Source organism: Artemia sp. Qi Xiang Cuo, chromosome 16 (genome assembly GCF_049724085.1).
Source record: "Artemia sp. Qi Xiang Cuo chromosome 16, ASM4972408v1, whole genome shotgun sequence".
NCBI lineage: Eukaryota > Metazoa > Arthropoda > Branchiopoda > Anostraca > Artemiidae > Artemia > Artemia sp. Qi Xiang Cuo.
The window spans coordinates 22915859-22933199 of record NC_142809.1 but is presented as its reverse complement, the minus strand read 5'-3'; the positions used below and the strand labels follow the sequence as shown (position 1 = coordinate 22933199).

At 34.9% G+C, this 17341-nt stretch overlaps 1 protein-coding gene across 5 annotated transcripts in view; it reads right to left on the bottom strand.

Annotated features, from left to right (window-relative positions):
- wash (WASH complex subunit washout) overlaps window positions 1–17005 on the bottom strand; it is a 40664-nt gene extending 23659 nt beyond the window's left edge. The window contains exons 1-4 of one of the 5 annotated variants that reach the window (XM_089102028.1): window positions 16975–17005; window positions 6818–7071; window positions 4549–4695; window positions 2554–2678 (exon numbers count right to left, since the gene is read on the bottom strand). In XM_089102028.1, the coding sequence (XP_088958154.1) occupies window positions 2554–2678; window positions 4549–4695; window positions 6818–7054 (509 nt within the window). In that variant the 5' untranslated portion in view covers window positions 7055–7071; window positions 16975–17005. Of the gene's footprint in view, window positions 1–2553; window positions 2679–4548; window positions 4696–6817; window positions 7072–15697; window positions 16286–16921; window positions 16940–16974 lie in introns of those variants that run through there. The other 4 variants (XM_089102029.1, XM_089102026.1, XM_089102025.1 and 1 more) reach the window with 4 other exon arrangements.
- Window positions 17006–17341: the final 336 nt, after the last annotated feature.

Genomic DNA, 17341 nt, shown 5'->3' with positions numbered 1-17341 from the left:
GTATGAATTGGAGGAAGTACATTTTTAGCCTCCTTCCCTAATTCTCTTTCCTTGGTACAAAAACTTGAGCACCCTCCTCTTTTCCATTCCAAAAATTATACGTAAACAATGGAAAATTTGCATAATTTACGGCTCTCCCCAAGAGCTGACGGGATCAGGCCATCCTTGAAGGTATTTTTTATTGCACCTTTCAACTATTCTGAACAAAATGACTAGCACTACGTAGTGTGATTGATAGCACGTGTCGTATGAGGGACTGAGATGAAGGTAATGAGAATGAGGGACTGAGAGAGGACAGTAATCTATTTTGAGATAACAATTAGAGTCAATTTTGGTAGTATAGCTATTGAGGAACGCCAAACTAAGCCTGAGGGGAAGGTGACAGTGGTCTGCGATTAGAATAAATTAATGGGGGTCAACAGGGGTAAGCGACAGTTCTTTATAAAGAAGACAAAGGGGGCAAAAGAAGAGGAATATGAGTGACGACAAGGCTCTCTGACAGGGAACATGCGAGATGTGCTGGCATCAGATACGAAGGCAGAAATCTTAAACAGCTGTAACTATTATTAGAGGTTTGTGCGCACTGTTTAACAAAAGGTTTGAATACAGATCGTGGAGGCTAGTTACCAAGGGGGTTAGAGAAGAAACACATGCAGCAATGAACAAAGAGATTTGGAGATCGAGCGTAAGCACCATTGATCAAAAGGGATTGGGGACGAAGTGTACGCATTGATCACCAGAGATGGTCAGAGACAGATGGTAATAGCTTCTGACCAAAGGGCTCACATGCGGACTAAAGGGGTAGAAGAACAAATGAGTTGGGAATAGTGTAGCTACAGTTAATCAAATGAGGCCAGAGAGGGAGCATCCTCATTGTCGCCTAAAGAAAGTTCAGAGACAGAGCTTTTCAGTTTAAGAGACGTAGCGTTTGCACTGTCTAATCATAGATTTAAAATTCTTGCCATGCCATTGACATTCTGTTCTATTGTATCTATGAAGCCTTTGTTTTATACAGACTATTTGCGTCATGAAGGGCTCATGGCACTTGGCCTGAACATATCCTGTAAACTATGGATACCCGTTTTTTGGATCTTTCGGCCGTTCTGATAAAAATGCCGATCTGGAAAATTTAATCTGTTGCCATAGCGGGCTGCAGGGGTGTCCAGGGGCATATGAAGAGTTGAAGGGGCGTTGGGTTACTTTATGATCGTTTTTGGCCCCCTAAAAAAAGCTGCAGAATTTTTATAACGAATACAAACATCTGGGTCAACCAGTGTCCCCAAACAGTAAACCAAAACCAAACAGAAAGACCGGTGGACGAGCGGAAGTTTCACTTTCACTTTCCCAGTTCACCGAAAGACTTATAGACAAGTGATGTTAGTATTATGATAAAAGAATCTAAATTACATTTTCATGGTTAAGGTATGAATTTTGAGTAGCCAAAAGAGTATTAAAAATAATTTATTAGTTTATTTACGGTTTTTTTTTTAAAGGAGGATTAGAACGGAGTGTCTAAGGATATCGTAAGGGCATAGCATTCTACTCCTGTTAGGTTGGCAAGGGTTTTGAAGAAAGATTGGAAGGATGGAGGATGCTGTATAGTCGATTGAGAACAAGGTTTCAAGAAAATTATTTGTGTGTGTATTATTAAAGTGTTTCCACGGAGAAAGGGGTGCCCTATAGCAGAAGGGCACCCTGAAAAACCGGGAATGGTATTTTTTATGGTTTGGTAGTTTATAGTATCATACCTTGCTTTCATCAATTATCTTCGGCTACTAAAAATAAAATTAAAAAGAAGAAAAAAATTAAAAGAAGTTTTCAAATTAGTATAGGTGACAAAGGTTGAAATTTTAAGCGAAAAAAATTATTATGTCACCGAGAGAAGAGGAGGTAGGATTAAATAAATGATAAAAAAAGAAAAAAGTGGAAAGTTCACTTAAACAACAATTCCCAAACTTAGGAAAGGGGAATATATGACACTTAAGCTCTTTTCATTGTGTTTATTACATGTATTTTACTTATGTAATTCATCTTAGCGCATTGCTGCACATAATATGAAAATTTCGCAAACAAATGATTTTCATAATTTGTTTTTCTGATCATTTTTTTTTTTTTTGCTTTTTTACATTTATCTCTCCATCTTCCAGGAACGTCTCGACGAGGCGTTCGTGTAGTTTTTCTACATGTATATGTATGAGCTATCGAGGCTCGTTCCTGAAGAGCAAAGCCCTTGCGAGCAACTCGCCGAAGCACAACTCGTCAGGACTACCTTGAGCATGGCACTCCCCACCAAGAATATCTAAAAATGAGTTCCACCCGGCGATCGGTTGCCACATGAGATAGATTGCCAGGAGAGGTAATCCCGAAAAATACTTCCTGTGACGCGTTCAAGAGAAGGTATAACAAATACCTCAGTGTTGGAAAATGAGATAACTGCTAGGACTAGCGGCATATCAACATCTGTGATGGAGCCGTGAAGTCTGTAATTAAAAAAAGCTTATAATATATATTAATTTTTAGGAAGCATAATTGAAAATGGACGCTTGATTTTACCTGGTTTTACTTGAAAGGTAAAAGAGAATCTGTGAAATGGACTGAAACTCATTATTCTTGATATTCCTCACAGACAAATCCGACTGTCTTTCTCCAACGTTGACATGGTAAAAGTTTAATTTTTCCTGAAAGAGTATATACAAGACAATTTTAAACTAACTTAATTAAAATCATACACAAACTTAAAGTGAAGTAAAAGAAATGGGTCTAATATATGGAAACCTCCTCCCCTTATATAATGTTTTTATCTATTAGCAGTTCGTTTTTTGTAGCAAAAAAAGAAAAATATTATGATGCTACAGATTTCATCAAGAAAAAAAACGAACAATAAGAGAGGAAGGGCCACATATATGTACAATATGTTTCTTGATAGGGGAGGGGAACTGGAAGTTGATGGGGAAAATACAACAAATTTGATGTTAGTCTGTTCAAATTTATTGAAAAAATTTGAAGAAATTTCTATACTTGTTTCAGATTCTAGTCAAGACTTCAGCCAAAAGTTTAGTATATGCTCCGAAAAGTAATAAATTATAAATCTGTAATTTTTCATCGAATTATTTTGATGTTATTTTTTATTTCCATCGTTTTCTATTGAATTCTCAGTTGACCAGGTTGGTTTAGAAGAGTGTCGTACATCTTTTTCAAAAGTAATACATTTCAAACTTTGTACTTCTGAATTTGCGAATTTTGACTGTTCATTAAAAACACTACATATGAGAAGACTCGTTCTAATTAAAAAAGTGGCGTAAGATTTTAGTCTAGTATTTCAAACTATAACACTTTTGTTTCTTTTCTTGCAAAATCATTCCATTATTAGCACCAAATAAATACAAGCTGATTTTTTGGAATTCCGGTTTTTAGTAATGATTTTAGATATTTATGTCATCTACCGCCATTATAATGCTTATAAAATTGTTGGTACACACTCTTAGGTTTTTATCATAAATAGTTAGATGGATTGACTCCATCTGTGTTGCCCGGTTCTCAATTATTTAGCTCTGAATCCAAAGTCCATTCTAAAAAAAAGTGGTTAAGTACTCATAGAGAGTATCAGGATAGATAATCACTCAAGTTGGTGGTACTAATATTTCCTTCTTCTGTATCATCATCCATGTAAATTTGCCTCTGATTCTTACCTACGGCTGGACCTGCATCATTACCTTTTCAGGTTGTTTGATTTTATAGTTATTAATTTTACTGCAATGGTCGTTAAGTCATTGTGATGCCAATAATTTATTCTTGGATGCATTTTTATGTTATGATTTTCTTACTCCACTTTCTTTAATTTTGAAAGTGGATTCTATATACATTTTGGAAGGAGACCGAAAAAAAGACTTCTGACCTATCTAGATCGTCTTTTAATGTGAGAATGTCCCAAACTACCAATTTTCCCGGAAAAATATGGAGCTGTTTTAGAGAACATACATATATGTATACATATGATATCGAGAAAATATGTATACATACATATTTTCAAGAACACACACAAGAATATGTTCCTAGCTATTTGGGTCGTCGATCGGATGTCACCTGGTTTCAGAAATAGGTGTAAAGGGCTAGACACACGTAGCTGATTTCGGGAACTGATTTCAGCATCAGTGGACAAACAATAGCGGTGAGAAAAATGTGTTGAAAGCAAAATTTATTGCGCAAAATTTTCAAAACAAAAAATGATGGACACAAATGGTCAACTGGAGTTTATTAATAGTTGCTTGATTGATCTCAGCTTAGTTATCAATTTAGTTCTCAGCTCAGTAGTGGGGGCTTTCACCATATATGCCTCTGGCTGACTATTTATTTGTATCCCTATTTTTTTGTGATGATCATGATGAAAATCAGCGCTGATTTTGTAAATCGGCTCCGAAAACTAGAAAATTTTCCAAGCTCAAATCGACGCCGATTTCTTTTAAAATCGGCGCTGATTTGGAAAGCGGTTCCCAAAATCAGCTACTTGTGCCCAGCCCTTAAAGATCATTAAAAACTCAAAAGAATTACCCGTAATCTTTTTTCATCCACCGGAGAATATGGCTTTCTAATAATATATCTTTCTTCTTCAGCGGGATAAGATTTTACAATAGGATTCAATGTAGTGAATTTAAAGGGATCATTTTCCTCAACTGGGTATGATGAACTTGAAAATACCTGCAAAATAATAGTAAAGTAACATTCAAATGACCTGTTGATAAACCTTCAAAATTAATTTAATAGACAACATATGAAACTTACTTAATTTTTTTGTAGTTACTACATATTAGGTACAAAAATGTGGCATCTAAATATTCAATTTGATTAAACAAATTCAAAACACGTTACATGCAATAAATTTGAGTAATTGCAGTTTCAAGCTTTGAGAAGAAGCACAATAAATGATATCAAGAAGGAAAAGTGAGAAAACCGATAAAGATAGCTATTAAGCGGGCAGCACACATCGACAAAGCAAAAACGGTGTTTCTATGAACAAAAACATGATAAAAAAAGCCCTGGACCGTCAAAAGTATGTCCAAATATTGCATTAAGAAAATACTCTTACGCCAAATTTTAGCGTGATTTACGTGGCATTTGTTTTTGCACATTCAATAATGGATTAGAGAAGAAGAACATAGGGGAAAATGCCGGGAAATATTTCTCAACAGGGCATATATGATTACAAAGCATATCTAGGAAAAACCGAGTTAGGATAGCAGCTCACATTTAATAGTTATGGTAACTTTTTTTTTACTTGAAATTTTTGGACAATGTACCAAGCATGGGCAACTCCCGAAGTATGAGGCTTTAATCTCTCCCCAAGCTTTAAGATCCACAAGAAAAGGTTAAATTTCAGATATATAACATAAATTTGATCTTAAATGAATGAATTACATCTTTAACTCCTCTCCACATACGATCAACATCCCGTGTCTACCTAACGACACAGGCAAATGTATAAACAGGGAGGGAAGTATTATAAACTTAATTATGTAAAAACCAGATGAAATTCCTTTAAATTGTAAGCCAGAATATTTGGCGATTTCTAGTGATGTTACCAAAGTAGAATCTTTACAAATGAGTAAGCATTTCTAGTTATGTTACCTAGAATCTTCATAAATCATTTACCAGTATTTTCATATCAAATGGTACAAACTACAATGGTCAAAGCCGGAACAGCAATCAAAATAAAGAGGCTTAACAACAATTCTTTAGCATAGTCAACTATTATTATAAGCATCTATTAGTTGTAAATTGAAAAAAAAAAATTAAAAAAACAACAGCAAAGGAAACCAAAGAGGAATAGAAAACTACATACAAAATTTTATAATCTTAGGGTTTGTTGTTAATTAGTTCATTTATTTTTGACAAAACCCTTTTTTTTCTCTCAAATGAATACTAAACCCTAAGACGACGAGATATAAAATCTCATAAGTAAAACTTAAAATGAACAGAAACTAGTTTCAAGTACTTGAACAGCCACAAGTTTGGTGGAAATCTTTGGTTGGCTTCGGTGATAAGGGGTTTTTGACCCCTCCCCCTTACCCCCTAGCACTTTTAGTCCCTGATCTTGCTTTAAGACATGATGACATGTTCCTCACAGACGGTCTCAAAATAAGTCGTTTCTACTTAACACCAACTTCATTCTCTATTTCCCGATACCAAGTAAATGTTTAAGTTAATTACAAGTTGATTGTATAAGTTAATTAGCTTATGATTAACGTATGTCATTTGTACGAGTTAGTACTGTATTACTTTGCGCCATAACATATAACAAAACCCAATCTTTGTTATTATTTCAAAAATACAGCATGTAAAAGATATAGTAATTTTACTTTACTACCACTGCTACTACTAACAACTCACCGCAGCACTTTACTTTACATTAAAACATGTTGTTTTAATGTATCTAATAAAACTTTTTTTTTCGATCTATTTGATGGTAAGAAAACTTTGATTCTATTTATTATCGACTCAGTGTCAAATGAACAATTTAAAATAATTACGAAACCATTTCAATGGGTTGCACTGTCATTTATTATTGTAACATAACCACTAGCATAAGTACAAATTTTCCAGGCTTAAAATGTATCAGAAAACAAGCAAAGGGTAGACCAATTAGCACATTTATGTAATCAATCATCCTTGAAGATAGACGCTATGATTCTTGCTTACAAGTCACACTTCGTGACAGAGGAGTCATTGGCTTTTCTATCAATTTTGGAGGGCAGCTGTACTCCAATTAACGTCAATTACGAATTTAAATTTCAACAAATAGAAATATAGTAGTTCAGAATACCTTAATTGCTTTATTGTTGATTTTAAGCAAATGGTTCACAACTGTTTGAGCTGAATCAACCCTCTGTGAAATGTGAGACACACTTGTTTGGACTTCCTGAATCCTTTTATTCATTTCTCCAGATACAGCTGCAGAGACAGACATTAAAGTCTTTAGAGATCTTTGTATTTGGACAAGTGTTTCTTCTGGTCTCAAATTTAAAGGAACCATTGTTATCTGACTTGAAACTTTGTCCATGTTTTCTTTGGGAATGCCTAGAAAAGACAAACAGGTCAGGGGCAACGCTATAGCGTTACCTATAGTAAAGGCCATGCGGCTCCAATGTTTTATTATTTATTATTGTTTCTTTTTTCCCAGAGGCACTTGATATGGAAGGCGACGTCGTATAAACTTCAAAGGGGGCTCATTTGATAGAAAATCGAGTGTTAGTGCCCTTTTAAAGAGTCACAAGTGATCGGAGGGCAACTAGCCCCCCCCCCCCCACGCCCTTTTTTCCCAAATACATGCGATAAAATTGTGAGGTAGCCATTTTGTTAAAAATAGTTCAAAGATCATATAAAATCCTCCAGGGTCGAAGCAACTTCCCAGGGCCCGGGGCAGGCGTTGCAATTTATGCCCCGTGGGCAAATAGCCTATGGTTCTTATAGAAGGGATGCTTGGATAAACTTCAGAGAGGGCTCATTTGATTGGAAATTAAGTCCTAATTGACTTTTTCAGAGTCAAAAGAGATCCAAGGGCAAATAACCCCCCACCCACCACGCCTTTTTCCCCTAAATGTATCAGATAAAAAAATTTTGATAGCCATTTTGTTAGAAATAATTCAAAGGTCAGATAACAAAAACTCCAGTGTCAACACAAACCCCAGGGCCAAGGGCCTGGGGGCAGGCGTTGTAAGTTATGCCCTGGGGGAATATAAGATTCTTATGGAAGGGATGCTCGTATAAACTTCAGAGAGGCCTCATATGATTATGAATTGAAACTTCTAGTTCACTTTTTAAAAGTCAAAAGTGATCAGATGGCAGCAAGCCCCCCTCCCCCCCCCGCCATTTTTTCCCCAAATGCATCAGATAAAATTTTCAGATAGACATTTTGTTAAAAATAGTTCAAAGGTCAGATAACAAAACTCTGGTGTCAACACAGCCCCCCAGGACCCGAGGGGTAGGTGTTGTAAGAGGGGAAGTTCATGACGATGGTTCCGTATCCAAACTCAGCCATGAGACCCGAATACTCCTAATTAAGCCTCGAATGAAAAAAAAATGAAGCGAGTGAGAGAGATACATTGACAAAATCCTAACATCGTGATAAAAATAAACAAGAAAACACGGGTATAGAAAAACTAAGACTTTATTGTCAAAGAAGAGAATATTAATTAATTGATATTAACTATTTCCTTATAATTGAAAATTTAATATTAAATGTTCACAGTTTCAGAAATAAAAGATCAATTCTTGTTCCTGTATTGGCTACAAGTGAAATTTAATTATTATTGAAGAAAAGCAAGCGTTCTAACTAATATGGTAAGGCTAACCTGTTCCTGCTTGAAGAATCTAATAAAATAATCAAAGAACTGGGGTATACAACCCTTTTCTAGGATTTAACATAAAAAAATTAAGAAATATTAAGTAACATATTAGACTTACATTCTATAAGCGTGCAAGAAGCTTCAGCAAACCTATAACCTTAACTGACTTCCCTTGTCAGTGTACCACTATATAAAACATGTGTCCCCCCTTGTTTGCCAAACAAATGAAGCTAAATTCAATACTTCTAAGAAAGGGTGTGTATATGTTTGCAAATAAGTTTATCGGGTTCAATTATACTTTGAAATGGCTTTGGCTTGAACCGCATTCTAGAAAAATTCATAGCAAGTCAACAATAATTCTAAAATTAGAAGGACACTTATTAGTGTTGTAAGTTATGCCCATGGAGCATATATTGTTCTTATGGAAGGGATACTCATATAAACTTCAGAGAGGGCTCATTTGATTGGAAATTGAAAGTTCTAGTTCACTTTTTAAGTCAAAAGAGATCGGAGGGCAACTAGCCCCCCCCCCCTCCACGCCCTTTTTGCCTAAATGCATCAGATAAAACTTTGAGTTAGCGATTTTGTTAAAAATAGTTAAGAGGTTAGACAACGAAAACTCCGGTGTCAACACAACCCCCCAGGTCCCGGGGGAAGGCGTTGTAAGTTATGTCCTGGTGGCGTATATGGTTCTTATGGAAGCAGGACTGCCACAAAGTCCCTTAAGTCCCTAAAATTGGATGGAGGTCCCTATTAGTCCCTTAAATTGATTAAGGTCCCTAAAGTCCCTTTTCTTGCTTTGGTTTAAAGTTCCATATCCTGAAGGCTACCAATGAAGGCTACCAGTATTTTTGTTTCAATTGAGATTCTTGGAACCTGTTTTTACTTGTCAAAGAAAGACAAAACTTCTTGTTAAATAGGCTACAACATTATTGTCTTGACAGAGTAGACAGACTAGTAACAAAAAGGAGTGACCCCTTTTGCCTCTGGAGTCAATAGACTAGGGGGTGGAAGGGTTTGGTTTGCTTTGTTAATTACTTCAAAAACTATTTTCTGGGTGTTGCTTTGTTTCATACAGAGGACAGAAAAATAAGAGAATGACTCCAAGTACAAAATACAAAGGAGGCGATTTTAAAACCAGGTTTCTTGCACGATTTTGAGCTTACATACATTTCTCAAAGTATTAGACTACTTCCTAGCACCCTTTTTTATTTGAATGCATTTCTGATAATAGCCTATATATTTTCTACTAGCTTCTTTTCTTTTTTTTGAGGTTTAGGGTTTGAAGTTTCAATTTGAACAAGAATGGGAAAGAGCAAATTCAAGGAGACTCGGTTGGAAGAGAAAGATGCGACAGCACACCAAATGAAAAAGTGGTGTAGAGTCGTTCTGGGAGATCTGTTCTCTTTCTACTGTTCTATCTGCAATACATCAGTAGTCTGCCATAAGGGCTCCTACGCTTTACTGCGGTACGCCAGAACTGCTGAAGATAAGAAGAATGTTACCATAAAGCTGACACCGAGTATGCTTCGTCTCTTGGCAGCATCTTCCATGGAGAGTGGTGAACCAGAAAAACTGTCCAAGCACCTAGATGCTTGTGTAGTACGGGATGAAATAACAGGTGCAGAAATTACATGGGCTCTGAAGATGATTGAGTCTGACTATTCTGAGAAATCTGCAGACGGGATAGCAGATGTATTTGGAAAATGTTCAGAGAACCAGTGGTCAAAAACTTTGGGCAAAATAAGCTTGCTTATTTTTCAAACCAAAGCTCTTGGACTCCATTTCAGGAAGATGACTCCTGATGAAGTCAGCAACATTTATTATATTGTCGAGTTTGACAAAACCACAAAGTCCATAAGTAAGAAAAAAGCTTCAAATGACGATCCGATTGTAGTCCGAAAAGATGAAATGAGTGGTAGCAAAATATCTGAAAACTGTGTTTATTGAACATGCCATAGCTGAAGACTTGAAGTCAGAAATAGTCAGAACGGTCGATGAGAGTGGTTTATCTATCTCTAAACTACTAGTGCTAATTTGTGATGGTCCAAACGAGAACAGAAAACTTGTCTGACTGATTGACAGTGAAAATCTTGAATTGACAGGTAGTGAATGTCTCCTTTATATTGGTACCTGCAAGATCCATTTGGTACACAACGCTTTTCACAAGGGTGTGCAGGAAATGCACGAAAATTGTTCCGATCTGATCATCAAAGTGTACTACTTTTTTAGTGGCTGGCCGGCTAGACAAGAAGACTACGGGAAGATTCAAGAGAAAACTGGCATTCCTAAATCTTGCTTTTTGGAACACATACCCACCATATGGTTAATAATAGGACCTGCCGCTTCGAGGCTAAGGGAAGAGATACTAGCTCTGTTTGAGTACTTTGTTGTCTATACTCCAAAGAAAAACCAAAACCCTAGTCTTAAGAAATCAAATGCATACACAGAGGTCTTCTGGCTGATCAAACAACCAACCATGAATGGAGAGTGTCAGTTTGTTGTTGATAATTTGAACCTCTTCACACATTTCACCAAAAAGTTTCAACGGAAAAGCCCCTAGTGCACGAATTCTATATGGAGCTAAATCTCCTGGTCTTGACATTGGCTGGGCGAATTTTAAAACCCGAAGTGACGAAGAACTTAGGAATGAACTAATACTTCAGCCATACGAAGATGAAGAGAACTTTGTGCCACTGCTACAGACAGCTGTGAGTGACGAAATTGTCAAGTGTCTCGAATCAATAGACGAGCTTCCAAAACGTTCGTTCATGCAGCGTGTTCGGAAGTATCATTCTGCGGCTGCAAGATATGTCCTTAAGCAAATACTCTGCAGATAATTTTTGCAGTTGTTGAAAGTGTTAACTTTTCTGTATCCCGATGAAGTATCAAAGCCAGTTTCTGCTCAGAGTTTATTATATATTGCCTGGAAGTTACCCATCGTGACGCAAAAAGACGCCAACAAGAGGATTATTTCGAAACAGAATAATTAACGTAATTTCATTTGTTTTATTTTTACTTCTGTTGCTTTGGTGTTCTCACTGAAGTAACTCTAATAGCTTCTTCTCTCAACGTGGATTAGTTGCGCCAATTGTACTTTATTGGTGGTGGTTTTATTTGTTTTTAGTTTTAGTTTTTTTTTTTATCTTGTTCTTCTTGTGTTTCTCTTGTGCTGAAGACGCCTTGTTTTGATACAGGCGAAATATCCGTGTTGTTTTACATTTTTCGTCTTTTCTCTCCACTGGCCATAGTATCGTTGTTGTTTTTTTTTCATTGAGTTTTTTGTCTCGTCATTGAGTTTTTGTCTCTGTTGGTTTTTTTTTTTTAACAGTTAAAGGGCCATCAATCAATCCATGAAAATTTTTTGGGGAAAAATGTATTTTTAAACTAAAGTTACATTGAAGTTACAGAAAAATGTAACTTTAATATTTTTGGACTTTTCCAATGAAAAAACCAAAAGGGTATTTTCAACAAAAATACCTAAAAAGGGGATTTTCAAAATTTAGAGGGAGGGATGATCCTTCTGTAATCAACATGCCTGAACAGTTGAAGAAAATGCTTGGAAATTTACTGTGTAGAAAATGGTTGGGATTTTCAATTCAATCCTCAACTTTGGAGTTGCTGGAATTAGAGGCAAATAATAGTTATATATAGGTTCTAGAATTTCAAATATAGTACATGTGCTTTAAGAAAAATGCTATTTACTCTATTTTCAAAATTGTTTTATGTTTAGCTGCATCCCTTCATTTCCTCCCTTATCCCTGGGAGGTGCAAGCAAGTTTAAGACAAAAGATAGTATCATTTAGTCAAGAATTAAAATGAAACTTTTGAATACACAAAAATATTTACCAAGTTTAAGAAAGTTATAATATGGTAGAACCATATTTTCAGGGGGGAGGGACAGTTACCCCAATCCCAAATTTTAGAGAATTTTAGTTTGTAGCTTTATATTGTTAACTATATAGAATATTACATATAGAATGTTAACTAGAATAGAATATTACAGCTACAATGTCTCTAATTGCAGTGAGTAGGGTAAACTTAGAGACTCATCTAAAGTAGATAAACCCAAATAGGTTAGTGTGAACTGATCCTTTACACAAAAGGCTTCTTTAAGGACTGCATGCAGAACTATAAAGCCCACTTGCTAAACTGTTTCAGAAATCCAGAAATGAAAAATATTTCTCCACAGATTAGTGTACAGCCTACACAATCCCGATATATGACAATGATAATAGGTACCTTTAAAGGAATTGTAAACACAGCAATACTAAAACACTTAACAGCAGATAATCTATTTCCATCTTGTCAACATGGCTGTAGAACTGGTCAGCAAGTTGAGACAAACCTAATTTATTCATATGAATGTGTCTTCAACCTTCTAGACCAGGGGTATCCAGTTGACATCATACTCCTGAAGTAGGCAAAAGCTTTTGATCAGGTCTGCCATAACAGACTCAAAATTAAGCTTCAAGCCATTGGAATGTGTGAGGATATAGTTGAAGGGGTGATGCAGTTTCTAACAAATCAAAAATAGATGGCTAGGATATTTGGCAAGGAAAGAAAAATATTTTTCCTTGGGGTGGCTGAAGTTGTAAGTGAAGTACCCCATGGCACAGTCATAGGGCCTACCCATGTTCATTTTTATTTTGAATTGGCATTGGGTAATATATTGTCACATTAGAAGGGAGGGTAAATTTTGAGACAATTTCATTATGGGGCTACTTCTATTACATAAAGAAAGAAAAACGAGCAAAAACGGGGTTTTTATAGGCCAAATGAAAATACTGAAAAAACAAAGGAATATTTCGAGAGGACAAACGCCTCTCTTCTTCAGCGCGAAACGAAATAATGTAACCAAGGAAAGTGCCAAAGAAAAAAAGAAGCGGAAAGTCAATGTGAAAAGAACCAAAAAACCAAAGAAAAAAACAAACACTTAAAAGATGAATACAATTCAATAAAAGCCAAAAATAATTAAAACCAAATACCTAACAACCATAAAAGCGAGTTATTCGCCAATATCCGCGATTTGCACAAAATCCAAAAAAATATGAACTGCCATCAACAGATACTAGCAAACAACTGTGGCTAGTATCACAGTTGTCCAAAAAACAACGTTTTTCTTTCTTTATGTGATGTCAGGCCAATGTGGTTTAAAAAATTATCTACTTCTATTACTATTTCTTCTCTTAATGGGTAAAATTTTACTAAATCAAAAGAGTGTAATTGTATCCAGCCTGTGAAAGAGCATAGATATAAATTGTTGAAAAAGTTTCTCCAGTGTATAAATAGCAGGTCAAACTATAAATTCTTAAAGGAAACCCGGAAAGATTCAAACTATTTTCTTTTTAACTCCATTAAACCAAAAATTAACGAAAATAGAATCAAATAATCTACCAAGCATACAACTACCACAAATCAGTATAAATAAATAAATGAAACCCAAAACAAACAGAAATTAAAATCTAAAAACAGAAATTAAAGTAAATAACAGTCAAACTCACAACAAGCAGAAGCTAATATGAGTAGGGTTCAAAAACCCAATGCTTTCTAAAAGCCAGAATATAATTTGTACTTGACTGAAAAAAATTCTTTTAAATGTTTTCACTTTTATAACTTTAAAAATTTTTGGTTTAATGGAGCCCTTAGCCATGGTGTTGATTGGGGAGAGGGTTATTGACGTCCTCTCCCCTAAATTCTGAAAAGTAGCCTACCTTCTTTTAGTTTTTTCATTAAATGATTCCCTGCTATAATGTTTTGATTGAAAATACAAAAACGAAAATGCCCCTCTTTGTGCTTGATATTTAAAAATACATATTCCCACCCTTCTGCCAAAAAACAATTGGTACCACTGGCCCTTGACCATATACAAAACCTTCTGATTTGTTCATTTTTATTTTGAATGAGCTTTATTTGGCATTATGAAACAATTGTTAATGAAAAAAGGGGGTAAGTCACAAAATCATTAAAATTTATTTGTATTCTAGGGCAATATCTTGTCATATGTGCAGGGCAGGCAAATTTGGAGACAATGTCATTATGGTACATATGCACTGACAAGTTAGACACACTACTCAATGACTTTTTATACTCTTTACAAACATTTGCACTATTCTTTTGCACTAAGACCTTACATCTAAGATCTCTCATCTTTCTTTTTCCATTCTTTCAACTCATCTTTGTTCTAAGATCTTACAGCTCACTAATGTTAGCAAAAAGTGTGAAAGACGCCAACTTTCTGCCATATAGAACAATGATGAGAGAACTTTGATGATATACTCATCATTGTTCTTAGATCACTGATCAGAGCAGAATGATGAAAGACATTTACAAAAGAATGCCATAAGATGTAAGATCTTAGTGCTAAGATTTCACTTTTAAGCATTCTTTGTCAAAAGATGTAAGATCTTAGAACATAGATGAGTAAAAGAACAGCCCTAATAATTGGTTCCCTTGTTGGTCCAATTAAAAGCCCTTAAATAGACCATAAATTGATACCTAATTCCAAAAATTCAATTTAAATTACTTTGACCAAATGATCCTAATAAGTTCAGAATTCAGTAAACCTATTTTCAACAAGTATAAATGATGCATTAGCCTACAAGACAATAAAAAAATATGTATTGTTGAAGACAACATATGGCACTATCAAGAGTTTGGTTGCACTGTCAGGGTAACAAATAGTTTATTTAAAAGGAACATAAAATAAGGAATGAAATCTTGCTGATAAGTGACAGGAATGAGAAGTCACTTTGGGGTCCATCTAAGGGTTTTTAATTGGATTTGAATGTGGAATAATTATTATATTTGAAAAAGCATATTCACCTTGTTCCTGCATAAATGTTAAAGTAATGGAATAATCTCCAAGTTTATTATAATAATCTCCAAATGATCTCCAAATGACATCAGTTTTGCTGTGATGTCATTTTTCAGGCTCTTCTTAAAAATCCTATAAATTTGTTTTCAAAATGACATTATACTATAAAGAAATCAGAAATAATAATTACTGTTTCCGAATCAGCTATAAATGGTATCTTTTTCACTAGATGCTTTTTTTAGGAGCATGTTTTTGAACTTTTGGCTAGTATGGACTGTTTTACCTTTTATGACCCAATTAAAGGTGCAAATGTAATTTTCACCGTAAGCAATTATTGAATTATGAAAGAGCATAACAAAAGGCATCAGGTGATAAATTATTTTCATCCTAGCTAAATTATGCTAAAAACTGCAAATTTGATAAAATTCTAGACACACTAATTTTTGCTATCTTGGAAAGCATTTTACTTAAGAAAATAAAACTTTTAGGGATGGACCTACAGACTAAATTACATCCTAGGTAGGTATTTTGAAGTACCTACCTCTACCCCTCCCTCTAAAGGGCACTGACCTTTCTTTGTGTTATAAAAGTGAAACCTTAAAAAATAGATCTTCTGCTCAAACAAAGTACAAGAAAACTACTTTCAGCTTAACAACATTGCTCAATCCCAATTTATGAGGGTTCAAAAATCTGCAAGTACATTTCCTAAACTTATAAAAAAAACATTGATACAGAATAAAATTCAAATTGCATTTTGGAAACTAAAATCAGACTAAAATTAAAACCAGAGAAAAAGAAACAGTAAAATTCTACTTTAGCTACTTTTGGCTATCTTGGAAAGGGGTTAGGTTAGGAAAATGAAACTTTCAGGGATGGATCTACAGGCTAAAGTATGTCCCATGTAGGTATTCTGAAGTACCTAGGCTAACTCCTACCTTTCTCCCTCAAGAGGGTCCTAAATTTGCCTACATGATATACCTATTGAAATTTTGACAAAACAACATTTTACCTTAATTTCCAGTTATCAGTTTCTTTTTCTCTGGCTTTAGTTCTGGAAATACAATTCCTGTTAGGCTATTTGAGCAGTATTTTAAGCTATATCAATGTTGTTTTTTTGGTAAAGATCTACCAAATCCTCTTTTTTTTTTTGTAAAAACGCTATAAAAAAATGTTTGGCCTTTTTTTTAGTCTTTTTACAATTTATTAAAGATTTTATATGGTTATTTAATGTCAGCCCCCCTCCCCCCTATATATGCCCCGGCAGGGGGTGGGTAGGGCTATGGGAGATAGGAGGGGGGGGCGGAAATTAATTTCCAGGTAAAGTTCTACAAAACCATATTATTGAGTTAGGACTAAAGTGAATACACCATTTGATGCTTTTTTTATGCTGATTACAAATATAATAAGCATTTATATTGGAAATGAATTTCAGCCCCCCCCCCTATATAGGCTATACCTAACCTAACCCTGAATTGGCCTATATAGGGGGGGGGCGGCTGAAATTCATTTCCGATAGAAATGCTTATTATATTTGTAATCAGCATAAAAAAGGCATCGAATAGTGTATTCACTTTAGTCCTAACTCAATAATATGATTTCGTAGAACTTTACCCATTTCTGATGGAAATGCTTATTATATTCGTAATCAGCATAAAAAAAGGCATCAAATGGTGTATTCACTTTAGTCCTAACTGAATAATATGATTTCGTAGAACTTTACCGTTTTTTTACAAATTTAGGAAATGAATTTGCATAACTTTAAAACCTTATAAATTGGGATTGAGCAAAGCTATGAAGCTGAAAACGGTAAAATTCTACTTTAGCTATGATCGATGCTTCCTCGTGATTTAAATTCAAACATTCACTTATTTTCATGCCATCTATTTAAATTTTCATGCCGATTTACCGTCAAAATCAATGATCTTTTTGAAACTAAAAGTCAGATTTCGTGATCTATCAACATGAATCGATATTTATCAATTATCGCAAAACCTAAGCAAGCTTTGGTTAATAAAAATGTAAAAAATTGTACAATTTTGACCACATCAAATATTGAAATAAAATTACTTTTCAAGCGAAATTGAAGAGTGACATTATATCTTAAAACGAGCGAAAATAGTTGTGAATTTGGGCAGAACCATGACCCCACCAGTCCTCCTCCTCACTCTTTGCTTTATATCTTTAT